Below are 14,703 nucleotides of genomic sequence, written 5' to 3'. Positions count from 1 at the left end.
GCTTGGGCAATTGATAGGATTGAAATAGCATTAAGATAGAACATCAAGTTTACTAATCATGTAGGCATGTTTTCCATATATAGTCATACGTGCTCGCAATGAGAAACTTGTATAACATCTTTTGTCCTACCAGCCGGTGGGAGCCGGGCCTCAAGGGAATCTACTGGTAATTAAGGTACTCCTTTTAATAGAGCACCTGGAGCAAAGCATTAACACTTGGTGAAAACATGTGATCCTCATATCTAAGCCTTCCTCCAGCTTATCCCACTTGTTGTCACTCTGGGCCTCGGGTTCCGGACATAGACATGTGCAAACAACTTGTAGATACAATCTAAGCAATAATTATAGAGCTTAAATCTAAGATCATGCCACTCGGGCACTAGTGACAAGCATTAAACACAACAAGATTGCAAAGAACAATAACTTCACAAACTTTATAGATAGACTGATCATAATGTAACAATCCATCGGATCCCAACAAACACAACACCGATTACATCGATGGATCTCAATCATGTAAGGCAGCTCATGAGATCATTGTATTGAAGTACATGGGAGAGAGAGTACCAACTAGCTACATGCTAGAACCCGTAGTCCATGGGGGAACTACTCACTGGAGCATGATGGAGGCGGTGGCGTCGATGGAGAAGACTTCCGGGTCGCACTTCCTCGTCCCGCAGGGTGCCGGAACAGAGACTTCTGCTCTCCGAAACGGAGCTTCGCATGGCGGCGGCGCTCCGGAGTCTTCGTCTGGAGTATGATCGATTCTATAGGGTTTTCGCCGCGAGGAGTATATAGGGCGGAAGGGCGGCGTCGAGGGGTCCCGAGGGGCCCACCCACACGCCGGGCGCGCTCCTGGGTCGCGCCGGGTGGTGTGGGCCCCCCGTCCCTTCTCCGTCTCTCCTTCTGCTCGGGTCCGTCTCGTGTGAAATAGGAGGTTTGGCTTTTGTTTCGTCGATTCGAGAATGTTGCTCGAACAGCTTTCGGAACCAAAACAGCAGAAAACAGAACCGGCACCTTGGCATCTCGTTAATCGTCAATTGGCGCCGTCTGTGGGAATTGGAGGCTGCAAGGTTCTGATCTCGATGGCATCTTCAACATCATCGTCAATAGCAAGCAACGCGATGGACGAAGGTAAACGAGAGGACCGTCAAAGTGGAAATCGTATCAACCGCTCTTTGGAATGGAGTGGCCCCGCAGGATATGCCCCCCCTTTCTTTTTTGAATTAGAAAGAAGGGGATGGGTGATCTCGCCGATTTTGTTCCTCACCCTCCCGCCCGTTTGCATGCATATGTCGATCTCGAGGAGTCAACGGAGATGACTTTCGGGAGCTTCTGCTTCCTCGTCGGGAAAGAAGGATCGCATCGTCTCGCGACACCGATTTTTTCGGGACCATTGGTGGTTGAGCCCGATTACTCGGGATCGTCAACATCATCTGTCGAGTCAAGCGACGAGGAAGTTTTGCCGCCACGCTTCACCAAAGCCCGCCGACGGCGGGGCACTCGCCGATCTGTTCGGTGACATGACTTTCGGGTCGTTCACGGGAACCGATCTATCTCAAGATAGCGACTCGGAAAGCTTCAACTTCGACTTCACCAACATCAACAACTCTACTGGTAGTAGGGAGGTCTTCGCCGATCTATACGATGGTGTCACCTACCCTGAAGCCGATGAAAATACAACTGCAACATATCACCAGATCTGTGTAGTCACGGGAGCAGGTCGTGAAGAGGATGAAGAGTGTGAGGCTTTCGACGATTTGGGCAACCCCTACGTCGATCCCGCATATCTCATGCGAAAAACATGAAGCAAATATATTGGAACTGAGCCGCGAGAAAAAGTATAGTTGTCGCAGGAAGCATGAGATAGAGCTACAAGAGCCACGAACGGCACGGAGCCGATGACTACACAAGCTTTGGCGCAAGCGCTACAAGCATATCAATATAAACTCAGTCATTCCAGACGCGAGTTAGTAAAACTGCATCAAAAACTCGACGAAAGAAGAGCTGCAACAGATGCCTCCAGCGAGCGCAGGGCCAAGTTGAGTCAACACTCGAGAAACTCAGCAGACAATCAGAGAGATAGCCGCGGGAGAGCAAGATCTCGGTTGGCAGGTATACCCGAAACAGAACGGGATAACCTGATTCAAAACCTCGACATGTCTTTCATGTCAATAGACACGAGAGGACACATAATCCCGAAAACGCTAGAGGCAGGATACATGGCGACACACGCATATCTGATGGCGTCTAGGTCACCTCAAGTAGATCCTGGATCATCATTGTACCAGATGGCTATGGCAGGAGTCGGTGTTATGGGTGCGGCAATAGCATGAAGAGAAATAGAACCACAACCGAAAAGTGCTCCACGCCGGAACATCCCAAGGAAAAATAGTCCTCGACGTACTATTGCGGTAACACAAGATGCTCCAAGAGAAGGCGACGCAAGGAACACAATAGCTCAAGCTCAAGTCGACAGAGCACGCGAGGAAAGAGGTCGAGAAAACAAAACCCGCGAAAGTCGTCAGGCAACGGAGGATAGCGATGAGGATTTGTGCAGACTCCCTTGGGTTCTCATCGATTCGTCTAGTTTCAAGCTACCCGACAATTATAAAAAATTCGACGGACTTCAAGATCCGGAGGATTGGTTGGTTGACTACCTGAAGACAAGAAATTGATGGGTGGCACAAGAGCAACAACTATGCAAAGCATCCATGTCCACCTCAGTGGAGCCGCAAGATCATGGATGAGGAAGTTGCCAGAGGGATCCATAAATAGCTGGGAAACATTCGAGGATTTGTTTGTAAAGAATTTTCGATCTAATTGCAAAAAGCCAGCGTCAATAGAGCAGCTAAGGACTTGCAAGCGTAAATCGGACGAATCGATGAGAACGTACATTCAACGGTGGAGCATCATCAAAAACTCAGTCGAGCATGTGTTTGCTGAAAGGGCAACACACACCAAAACCCCAAAAGCACATTCTTATACTCCTCTAGAAAGGGAAACTCCAAGCAATCTAGAATTAAGAATTAACAGTGCATAGGCTTAGGTACTTTGGCATGATGTTTGAATTACAAAAATGCTACCATGATCAAAAAAGATTACCATAGATTTCACTAGATAGATATAGCACATGATTTCACTTAATCCCTAGTGAGGTAACAAAAGAAAAGTAAAAAACCGTAGTAGATCTCGAATTTGTTGTCGCTATTCCATCACTACCACCATGTTACTCCAACTAATACTCATGTTCCCCTACACATGTTTTCTTATACAAGTTGGATCAAAACAAGCACTTAAGAATGGGTTACATGATATGCATATACTCATATATATTACACATAATTGGATTTCAATCTCCTGAAATATATTTGTACACCCAAGCATGGGTGTGGGTGTTACCTGAGCCGTTGGATGCTTGGAGATTCGGACAGGATGCTAGGTGAGAGAAGTGATTTTGCTCTTTTTCCATCTTTTCTGCAAAATTGGTTGGTCCCATGAACAGAAGCAAAAAGCCCCCAGACACAGCTTTTGACTCCACGATACGGCTGCTGCGTCACCCCACTCACCCGACACGGCCACGAGTAGCCTCTCCTCCCGACTCCTCTCTCTCCTCCACCATCATCTCTCCTCCATCGACAAGAGCACCATGTCGCAGTCTACCTTGCGCAGCAACACCGGCGGCGCCGAATTCGGGGGCGGCGGCGGAAGCGCCAGAGCCGTAGGATGCTTTGGCGGGTGCGGCTCTGCTGCAGGAAGGGGAGGATGCGGCGGCGGAGGGGGCAGATCCGGTGGGGGCGGATCCCACGGGGGCGGGGGAGGCTCTCCCGTTGGACACGCAAGTGGAGAACGTGGCAGCGTCGACAGTTGCCAGCGATGCAGCACCGGGGGAGGTTTCCGCGGCGACAGCTGCTGCGGCGATGCATCGGCCCATCGGTGCACAGTTGGTGGTTACAGTGTGGGATGCGCTGGTGCCGGCGCCGGACCATGGAGTAAGGAATGCAACATAAAAGAAGAGGATTCAGAGCATATTCCGAAGCCGCATATGCTATGCGCTTGCAAAATCCCGCTTATCCAGAAAATCTCCCTTATCGCCAGGAATCCACACCGAGAGTACTACATCTGCCGGAAAGCAGAAAGAAATGTAAGCAATCCATCTGCTTTTCTGTTGCATTTTTTCGATCTTTTCTATTCTTCGTGATTTTTCTTGTTGTTGTTGCAATTATCCTCACTGTGCATTTACTCCCGTCATTCCCACAGGAACCATACTCTTGCAAGACATGGTTATGGGTTGATCTCGTGGCCCGTGGCCGACTATGTCGAGAAGATGGTCAAGTTCAGAACAACAATTCTTTAGGCGAAACACGCACGGGAGGTGGAGTCCATATGAGAAGAGCTTGATCAGAAGGTACAGGCTCTCAGAAGAATGGAGACAGAGTTAGAGGATCAAGGTCTAGCCCGGCAGATAGAGATTGGTGAGTTGTAGTCACAGATCAACTTACTAAGCTCATATGTCTCAAAGTTCAGGAAGCTCCGCATGGTGATGACTGTGTTTTTTGCCATGTGCTGGTTATTAGCCCCTGGCTCAATCCTGGTTACACTTGGTGCCACTGCCATAGCAGCTCTGATGTTTGTAGTGTAGGTTTGCATGCAATGTGGAGTGCCATATTGCGCTCTTTTGGACGTTGATCTACCGTAGCCTGGCCGGTGCGGGTCTAATGTATTCAAGGGTGTACCTCTGAAGTTCCAATGAAAAGGGGGAGACGTCGACGGTGCACGTCGATGGCTAACTGTACCTGCGAGTCGGCGGCGCGTGTGGATTGCTCGCTGGCGACGGTGGGGACGGCGCACGGGGACGGCGCACGGCGAAGACATATGATGGTGATGGCGGTGACGTCGACGGCGTGGATGGCTCGCTAGCGACGACGGTGCAGGGGGACGGCCCACGGCGCACGGCGCACGGCAAAGACGTGCACTGGCGACAAGGACGGCTCGCTGGTGATGGCGGAGACGGCGCACGGCGGCAACGGCGCACGGGTACGGCGCGCGGCGGGAGCTATCCCCTGACGCGAATAGCTGGTAGCATGTCGTTTGGCAAAAAGCCGGGAGAAAAGGACCAACGGATGTGACAAAAATGAGAAAAGTGGAGGATAATGTTTCACCATGCCAGACTTTGCACGATTCTCCAGGTTCAGATCAACGGCAAAGAATACACCCACACCCATGCTTGGGTGTACAAAATCCACACTCTTCAATCTCAAATATCAACTCATAGAATAAAGATTCACCACGTATGAATTATATATATGACCATAATCATGTTGGACAGCTCATGTGGTACTAGATCAATGATAGAACAAGAGAGAAATAGATCACGCCACTGCCACACACCCATAGCCTAGACGTGTAATACTCCTTCTTCATCATGGGGATGATGTTGGAGATGTTGGAGAAGGTACATATCACTCTTGTGGCGGCTCTGGCGGAGTTTCCCGCTCCAATCTTCATTGGTTCTTTCTCTGATTCGGTGTTTCTCGGTTTCCGCGGTGCTCTCCTCTCGAGATACGTATGTGACCCTTTATATATGCATTTTTAGGTGAAGCTAATGATCCGGAGATGAAGACGGACGACTGGCGATGCTCGAGGAGCTGCGTGGCGCAACCTATGGTAGGGGAATGTCATCTGGGTTCTTTTGGGCAGGGCTTCCCTCTTGAGGCTCCAGTGCTCCAACTCCTTATCTTCGCGAAATATTGAGCCTCGAAAAATCCCAATCAATTTAACTTTGTTTAAGTCCCTGAAGTTAAGAATACACAAAAAGGGGTTTTCTGAGTTATAACCAAAATAAGGGTGGTCATTGGAAAATCCCATCAACCAATATAAAACATGATTATAACATTATATAAGATGCAAATATGTGGGAATATGTATCAATAAACTACAAATTTCATGTATGATTTTACCACGGTCTATTCTACCAATAGAAAACAGAACTTTTCCTACCAACACAATAACATAGCCAAGATATATTCTATGCGGATGTAAGGCATGTAAGGCAACAGAGGGATTCAGTGTTCATACCTTTGAAGAATGAAAAGCGTTTTGTTTCGAACGAACGTTGTTGATGAATGTGTATGCCGATGTTGACCTCAAGGTTGAGTAGAAGTAGAGGAAATGAAGCGCTCGATCTTGAACGCCTCTGTAGTTGTACACACGTACAATGTATAGATGTCCCCCAGACAACGGTCTAGCGAAGAAGCGAAGAAGAATATTCTGACCGCATTCCACCAGCACGACGACGTGCGAATGGTGGAGAGTTCTCACCCCGTGCATGTTCCAAACTTTTGGAACACACACATGAGAAAGAGGGGAGGGAGAGAGAGGCAAGGGGGATGAATGAGAGGGAGGAGAGGGGCTCCTTATTTAGGGATGGAGGAGAGGAGGTGGGGGGCACCTTGGCCCATCCACCGCTGCCCCCTAGGGTTAGGGTTTGGGCAAGCCAACCCACCCCTTCCTTAGCGTACCGGAGACTAGCGTCAAAATATACAAAAATGTAGCGGCCAAACATTTTTTATTCACGCTTGATGAGGTCGGTGACTGGAAAGTACGGTGGTGGTGGTGTTGTTTGTGAGGAGAAAGTCATAGTTGGAGGTAGCATCACACGGAAGGTTGTCTACAGCCGGCAACCTAACAAGTATCTCACTAATGGCCACCGACTCAGGCAAGTCGCCAAGGGCGGTCTCACCGTTGATGGATTGCTGATGTTTTGTCTGAAAAGGGATGTAGTTGAGCATGAGTTAAAAGAGTAGAAACATTCAATAACAAAGATCAAATTTTCAGAACACTAGCATTTATAAGCATACATGCTAGTGGAACCTAACGAAATGAGCCTCTTCCAATAGTTGCATGTTGCCGTGTGAGTTGGACGTCATTCTTGGAGTGATGTATTGGTTACTGTTTTTTTACTTGGGTTTATTCTTATCCTTTCACCTACATAAATTCAAAACTGCATGGAGGCCGATGAAGCCAAACCAAAGCTTGTGTTGTTATTAATTGTTATATATTAGTTGTTATCAATTTAAATATATGTAGACATATTTTTTTGTATAGATATATATATGAACATCACTCAATTCATGTTGAATGCAACAATTCAACGTGGCTGAAACCATCAAGTACAATTCCAGGTTTGAAGACATTGGAGAATTTATAATTAATGTTATTATTGCTTTTGTGGTTTTATCATGCGCAAGACTGGGAGAGAGTAATTAAAGTGACTTATGAAACATGGTTAATCCAGATAAATTTGTGATAATTATAATTACTTTAGGCCGGAGGTAATATGAGCTACATAGTAGCTGTAAAAGACTTTGTAAACGCCGTTATTCTCGAATGTAATCCCCAATTTCCTAAGATCAACTTAATATAGAATCTAGTCGATCGTTAAGTCCACATTATAGCTTATTTTTATAAGAGCCCTTAATATATATATGTATCCAAGTCTAATCTAGCTAGGTAGTAGATATCGTACGTGCAACTGTGTAAGGATGCATGGAGCAAGGATGTACTTAACGACACGAGTTTTGAGGGTGACTTAACGCCTGGTCTGAGGACCAGTTTGTCCAGTTCAATACTCGCACGATATTTCAGCCCATAGTTCGTTATTGGGCTTCATCTTCGCTCCTTTGCACCATGACCAAAGATCGGCCCATGACCAGCCCGATAGGGTTTTGTTTCTAGGTCTCCATGCCCCTATATAACTGACCGCTTCCTCCAACCTTCCCAACCCCTCGCTCTCGCCGCCGCCGCTGCCCTGCCCTCCGCGCCGCCGCAGCCATGGTTCGTTCTCTCGCTCGCTCTCACAGCACTTTCCACAGTTTACGTGTTCTCTGGCTTTGCTCTAACTCATGTCGTTCGTTCCTCTTTCTTTGTTTCCAGGTGAAGTACTCGACGGATCCCATCAACCCCACCAAGTGTAAGTTTCTTGCTCGGGTTAATAGGTTGATCCGTTGTCGCCGAGTTATACGAGGATGATGTCCGCAGATCTGTGGGTTTCTGATCTGTGCTTTTCTCTTTGATTCTTGCAGCCGCCAAGGCCATGGGCCGGGACCTGCGTGTTCATTTCAAGGTGTGCTCCCGACCCTAATATCGAGAATGCATTTAAATTACCGTGAAAGGCTATGCTCGTTGATTATGGTACTGTTTATGTTTCTCTTTGGCGCGTATACTGTAGTTTAGTTCCACGGTTCCCTGGTCTATTAGCTTTTAGAATCGATGATCCTGTAATCATGCACTGCGTTGGTTCATGCTCCTCTGTATTGTGTGATATTGTCCGCTCTAGTAGTGCAATTAGCATGCTCTAAACTAGGCAAATTGCAACAAATTAAAGTATGCTGTAGGACTTTCCATCATAAGTTTGAGCTGCCTTGTATACATTTTCAAAATTTAGTTTCAGCAAAAGCTCTTTTGGCTAGCTGGCCATCGTAACTGTATAAATACGTCAAATCTTGTTTAGTCTAATTGAGCTTGTATCGAACGCCAATCTTTTATTGGATTAGCTGGAGCTGCTTTCACTAGGACCCTGAAGAATAAAAGCAGGATGCTTTGCTCTCTGTAAACAGTGTCCCCGTAATCTTTAGGAATATCATTTTCATCGTTTTTGGGTGAACCATTAGACACAGTACTATGTGTTCTATGTCTATTGGTTCAGTTAATGATGACACATTTTATCCCAACGTATGCTTTTTACTGATAAATGTTGTGGCTTGCGGGAGATGGCACTACTCTTGTGCCACTTCTGTCCTGGTAATCAGATTTAGTCCAGTTTCTGCCAGAGCTTCTTTTGTTTGTACCCTAAAGTAAAAAAGCAGGATGCTTTGCTCTCTATAAGCAGTGTCCCCGTAAGCTTTAGGAACATCATGATCATTGTTTTTGGGTGAACCGTTGGACACAGTACTATGTGTTTTATGTCTATTTGGTTCAGTAAATGATGGTACATTTGTGTTCAAAGTTGTTTGTTGTAGGATATGCCTCTCTTTTAGTTTAACTTCTACAGAGTTCAGCCCTTCTGTGCAGTCCTGTAATTGATAATTGTCAACCTACTGTTGTTGCTGCTGGAGCGTCTTGTGCTTGGACCCTAAAGTAAAAAAGCAGGATGCTGTGCTCTCTGTAAGCAGTGTCCCCGTAAACTTTAGGAATATCAGTCTCATCGTTCTTGGGTGAACCGTTGGACACAGTACTTTGTGTTTTATGTCTATTGGTTCAGTAAATGATGGCACATTTTGCACCAATTCGTCATTGATGTTTTGTGTTCTGTGAAATGTTCTTCTTTTTGTATCCTTCTGTACAAAACTAAGTAGTTCTGGCAAAATCTAATATAGCTTTGTAGTCAGTTGAGTAGTCTTGTCATTTGAATGTACGAAGTTTCGTGTTTCTTACTTGGTGGATGTGTTATTGTCATTATGCTAGTTGATCTTTATTGTGTTGCTATGAGTCTAATTATTTTATTGATTGTTTGTAATTGCAGAACACCAGGGAGACAGCGTTCGCCCTCCGAAAGATGGCACTGAACAAGGCTAAGAGGTACCTGGAGGATGTCCTTGCTCACAAGCAAGCCATCCCCTTCCGTAGGTACTGCCGTGGTGTTGGACGTACTGCACAAGCTAAGAACCGCCAGCCAAATGGTCAGGGACGCTGGCCTGCCAAGTCTGCTCAGTTTGTTCTGGATCTTCTCAAGAACGCTGAGAGCAATGCAGAGGTCTGTAATCTTACTGTTGCCCCTATGTTGGTTCTGTTTAACTTTATTTGTCCTAATGCTTACAATTTCTTCCCTACAGGTTAAAGGTCTGGATGTTGATGCTCTCTACATATCACACATCCAGGTGAACCAGGCCCAGAAGCAGAGGCGTCGGACCTACCGTGCTCATGGACGTATCAACCGTAAGTTCTTCAGAACACTTGTTTATATCTTGACAGTGCTTCAGAGGCATTATGGATTGCTCATAACTCTCGCTACCAATTGCAGCCTACATGTCTAACCCTTGCCACATTGAGCTCATCTTGTCCGAGAAGGAAGAGCCAGTGAAGAAAGAGGTATGTTCTTTCTTGGCACCTTTCCTTGTGATATAATTCTTTGTCAACACTGTTGCAATCCCCTGATGTGTGTGATCCTTGTTTGTTTGAGCAGGCTGAGTCCCAGATTGCACCCAGGAAGGCCTAGAGGAAGAAAGCTTGGCATTATTGTCCGCTTATTCGTTAGAGCAGCTTGTAGCATCTGGTTTTGGCTGAGTGGAAATTTTGGCCTGTTATCATCTGTTATCTTCTAAATACTGGTAGATCATACTTTGTGAACCATTGATGACCCCCTTGTGTACCAGATCGAATCTGGTTGTGTTCTGGGATATTTTTCATATTGGTGTCTCCATATCTATCTTTAAGTTTAGAGGTCTGCTGTCTGTTCCCATTTTAAAATGTCCATCCTAACTTGAGTTGTCATGAATAGCTTACTATTGAAAATTGCTTACTATTATCATGTCATGGTATACTCTGCTGAAAGAGATAATATAAAATGCGCCGTTGGAAAGGCCAGTCAACAGTATAGTAGCAGCAACACCGAAGAGCGTAGGGCAAGGATTACTAGCAACTTAGGCAAGATCCTGCAGCAGCCGAGCACGTCCATATTCATGGGTGGTTAGGCTGCTCTTTGAAACTGAAACATACTAATCCTCCAAGAATGCCTCGGCAAAGTTAGTAAGTGACCGTATCGAAAGAACCGAAAATGAACAATGCAAAAAAAAACATCTTGCGTCTAACCGTATTATGCTTCAACACAGCAGTCACTGCTCATGTTCACTCCAAGCACATTATGCTTCCTCAGCATTCAGGATGTCAGTGGACAAGTTGCTGGACGTTGCGGCCCCGTCCGCTTCAGCCACATAAAAAATTACGGAACTTTGTGGCCGCCAAAAATTATTTCGGTGGGATTATGCGGTTTTCGCGGTCGCCGCTGGCCGCAACGCTGCTTGTTGCTATACGTTGCTCGCAACTCTGCTTGTTGCTATACGCTGCTAGCTGCTGCTATACGCCTACGCCACACGCTGCTCCACTTCTGCTTCACGCGTTGGCTCCTGAAGTCCCAGGAGCAAAGGCATGGAGACACCGGTACGGTCGTGGTAGTTGGCCAGCACCATCGCCGACTCGCCGCCGCCACCAGATCTTGGATCGTCCGGCTGAAACAATATATTCAACAGATACAATACAACAGCAAGATCATGGATCGTCCGACTGAAACAATATATTCAACAAATAAAATACAGGCCTTAGACGAATTGAGGCAAAAACAACTCTTCGTGAACTCTTTATTTGCTCAAAGACAGAAGAACATTGCCAAACATGATAAACAACGTCCAACTATCTCTTATCATGTAGCTCTATCGCTGACTTGTTTCTCCTATCTTGTAGCTCTTTCATCCTTATTACAGCCACCTCCAACTTTTTGTTGTTCTCTTGCTTTTGCATGCATCCTCTCCTCTTGCTTATTCCTCCTCACCTCTTTCTCTCTCATTCTGCACTCAAATAGGTGTAATCAAAATTCAGTAGAATACAAATAAATAGCGCAAAGAAAGGAGCTACATACAGATAAACATTATTCAGAACTCAAGTAGTCTTAGTACTGTACAAGAGACTAGAGTGAAGTCACTGAACTGATAAACATACATATTAGCTCAGTAACTGACTGCAAGTACTCAAAGAAATACAAATAAATAGCGCAAAGAAAGGAGCTACATACAGATAAACATTATTCAGAACTCAAGTAGTCTTAGTACTGTACAAGAGACTAGAGTGAAGTCACTGAACTGATAAACATACATATTAGCTCAGTAACTGACTGCAAGTACTCAAAGACGCTGCCTCTATTTGATTGATTCTGAGATAGGGATAACAACTCTCAAAAGCTGATATGAAGGAAGCAACATAATAATAAGAACAAATATTACAGGACACTAGAATCTGGGCTCTGAGTTGATTGTGTATTTGGTTGCTTTCAAAAAAGGAAAAAACAAGTTTTAAAGCTGCCTGATATGAAGGTTGCAGCATAATACTAAGAAATCACTTGCAACCAGCAGTAATCATACTAATTAAGGAAGACGGATATCATCTAGAAATAGCTAAAACTAAACCAGAAGGTACAAGAGAATATTTAGCAAGAACACTTAATGGCAAGCTGAAGCCAAACTATAGTATGTGGATATGTGATTGAAGCAGATTACAGCCTTTTTTTTATATATAGAAATAACGTTTCAGATATAAGTCAGGATGTAAATGGCTCAACCGCTGGACAGAAATGGAGTGCCGCTTCGGCCACATAAGTGATTAGCCGTATTTGTGGCAGCCATTTACCATTTCTAGCGGCTTTGCGAGGTGCATGAGAAACGCCAAAATTTGCCAGGGTTCATTCAGCTCTGCTTTCAAGAAGCTCTAGAGTTGCTTGCGAACTGTTTCTGGAGCTTGTTTTGTTTTCTAGATTATGTGTACTGGATTCTATCTGTTGTCTGAGTACTGCAGTAAACACTTCAACTAGACAGGACATGTTTGATAACTTAGATCAAATAAAGATAAACTGAGCAGCAGAGTACAGATCAACTACACCTTCTATCTCTGAATGAAAACATGGCAAAAACAGCAGCATACAAAGTGAAAATATGCATCTAATTAGCATGCAAACCTACAACACGGGAGTTTTAGTATGCAAACATAGACTATGAAAGACATTACAGTACAGAGCTTTTGTGAATAAAATCCAGTGTCGTACCTCCTCATAGATCATACCACCTCACAGATCATCATCATCCACAATATGAGTAAGTAACTGAACATGTTTTAACCAATCTTGAGGCCTAAATGTGACTGAACACACACGGAGATTAAAAGAGCATCATCCACAATATGAGTAAGTAACTGAACATGTTTTAACCAATCTTGAGGCCTAAATGTGACTGAACACACACGGAGATTAAAAGAGATGGGACTAGCTGGGTACTGAGCTAGTACTCTGCCAACAACCAGTGACCAATTATAAAGAAAATCTATCAATATCTACAGCACTGAATCTGGTTCGTTAGATGCATCATAGAATATATTTGGTCAGTGTAGAATCGTTGTATAAGCATACACTAACTACTGCAACATAGAAATTCGAGCAGCTTGTGAATCTGCATCCAATCAGCGAGATGGAACATGGAAAAAACGCAATTCGCAATCAAACCTCGAAAATCCTTCCACTAGGCTAGAGCTTTCCAAGAGGAGAGGAGGGGAACCAGAGAGTCAAGTGGAGAGGTTCCTCACCGTCGAGCACGGATTTGCTCCCGTTGCTGTGCGGCCCTGCTGGTGCCGGAGCGGCCACGGTCGCACTGGAGGGCACGGGGAAGGTAGGCTCCGCCAGATCCATCTGCTGCGGAGGAGGAGGACCTAGGACATGTCGACGTGGGGGAGGTGGTCGGGGGCGGCGCGGAGGAGACGCGGGGAGGTGGTCGGGGGCGGCGCGGAGGATACGCAGACGAGGAGGCGGCGAGTGGCGGCGCGGAGGAGGAGCCCCTCAGTCTGCGGCTCTGCGCGTGACTGCGCGAGGATGAAAGTTAACACAGCCGGTGGGAATTCGTGGGTTTTGTGGTTTTGTCCGCCATATAAATTTCATGGTGGGCCGCTTGCACCATTTGGGCCAAATTTCGCGGGCGGCGTATGTGGGATCGCGAAACGCCGCTGCCACTTACATCCTGGCTCAGCATATTGCTACTCCTGCTTGGACATTCTTGATTTCTTTCTCCACCTTCAGCCACCCCACAAAGGACACCTTCAGGATTTGTAGTGACACCTTGATCCTCCACGAGCCAACGCGGGAGTGTGCCGTGGTTGCACGGTAGCAAATTCTCACCAATGTCATTCTTGTTTTAGTAGTCATTCTCGGTCCACCTTGGTACATTATGGTCCTGAGAATTTATGGAGCGGAATCCTCAACTGGATAGAGAGATCGAAAAAGAACATATTTGAAAAAGTTTGATGATTATAGTGTAAGATGCTTTTGATGTGTTCCCTTTTGTCATCCCGGTGTCACCTTAGTCATAGGAAGCTCGAGATTCGATCCTTCGGCGAAAGATCGAGGTTGGTGGCTTGGATGAGTGGTGGGCTCGTATACTACTCCCTCTGTTCCGTACTAATTGACTCTGATTTAAATAGTCGCTAGTCCACTCTTGGGACACACTAGTCAACAAAATGTGCCTCACCAGGCAGCGGGACGTGGTTGATTGCCATTCTTGCATGCCAACAACCAAAACGCTGTTATGAACACGAACACAACACAACACATATGTATCCACCTTCTATTCTAGTTGTTGAGAATAGTCGATCTGTTCGGCAAACAACTTTTTCAAGTACATTTGTGATGTGCGTCCAAAAAATCTCCTTGTATATGCCATACACGTTGTTGTAGTGAACAATCACACGCTCTTCAGGCATAACCGAAAAGTCGAGGTGAATCCAAGGGTTGTTTAAGTCTATCTTTTGGAACCAAACCCTAGCTTTGAGAGCCACGTTAAGATGCCAGGGATCATGTTTAAGGTGATGACTTGAAGCTCTCTTATGGAAACCTACTCCATCGAGGGGCTTGGGTTGGAAGACCAAATGCCATGCACCATGCGATCCCTCCCCATG

At 45.8% G+C, this 14,703-nt stretch overlaps 1 protein-coding gene, 1 long non-coding RNA gene and 3 other non-coding genes across 5 annotated transcripts; 4 read left to right on the top strand and 1 right to left on the bottom strand.

The window, feature by feature from the left end:
* The first annotated feature begins 7,796 nt into the window (after window positions 1–7,796).
* Window positions 7,797–10,424, top strand: LOC124655136 (60S ribosomal protein L17-1). Its single transcript, XM_047194091.1, has 7 exons — window positions 7,797–7,836; window positions 7,936–7,972; window positions 8,085–8,125; window positions 9,524–9,754; window positions 9,834–9,936; window positions 10,022–10,089; window positions 10,184–10,424. The coding sequence occupies exons 1-7, from the start codon at window positions 7,834–7,836 to the stop codon at window positions 10,214–10,216; spliced, it is 516 nt and encodes a 171-aa protein (XP_047050047.1). The 5' UTR covers window positions 7,797–7,833; the 3' UTR covers window positions 10,217–10,424.
* LOC124658584 lies at window positions 8,586–8,724 on the top strand. Its single transcript, XR_006989299.1, has one exon. It is a non-coding gene; the product is annotated as a small nucleolar RNA snoR74 (small nucleolar RNA).
* LOC124658579 lies at window positions 8,858–8,997 on the top strand. The gene has a single exon (XR_006989295.1). It is a non-coding gene; the product is annotated as a small nucleolar RNA snoR74 (small nucleolar RNA).
* On the top strand, window positions 9,141–9,279 carry LOC124658578. Its single transcript, XR_006989294.1, has one exon. It is a non-coding gene; the product is annotated as a small nucleolar RNA snoR74 (small nucleolar RNA).
* An 814-nt stretch (window positions 10,425–11,238) lies between the features above and the next one.
* Window positions 11,239–12,892, bottom strand: LOC124655565. The gene is made up of 2 exons (XR_006988726.1): window positions 12,809–12,892; window positions 11,239–11,561 (listed from the first exon to the last, which is right to left on the bottom strand). It is a non-coding gene; the product is annotated as an uncharacterized LOC124655565 (long non-coding RNA).
* Window positions 12,893–14,703: the final 1,811 nt, after the last annotated feature.

Source organism: Lolium rigidum, chromosome 5 (genome assembly GCF_022539505.1).
Source record: "Lolium rigidum isolate FL_2022 chromosome 5, APGP_CSIRO_Lrig_0.1, whole genome shotgun sequence".
NCBI lineage: Eukaryota > Viridiplantae > Streptophyta > Magnoliopsida > Poales > Poaceae > Lolium > Lolium rigidum.
Note: the sequence above shows the minus strand (reverse complement) of the source record. Positions and strands in the feature narration are given on the sequence as shown.

What these genes read in the sequence shown, in the direction of transcription:
- LOC124655136 (XM_047194091.1), top strand. An exon ending in ACGCTGAGAGCAATGCAGAG is followed by an intron (nt 9,755 to 9,833) that starts GTCTGTAATCTT and finishes TCTTCCCTACAG; the next exon opens with GTTAAAGGTCTGGATGTTGA. An exon ending in AAGAGCCAGTGAAGAAAGAG is followed by an intron (nt 10,090 to 10,183) that starts GTATGTTCTTTC and finishes TTGTTTGAGCAG; the next exon opens with GCTGAGTCCCAGATTGCACC.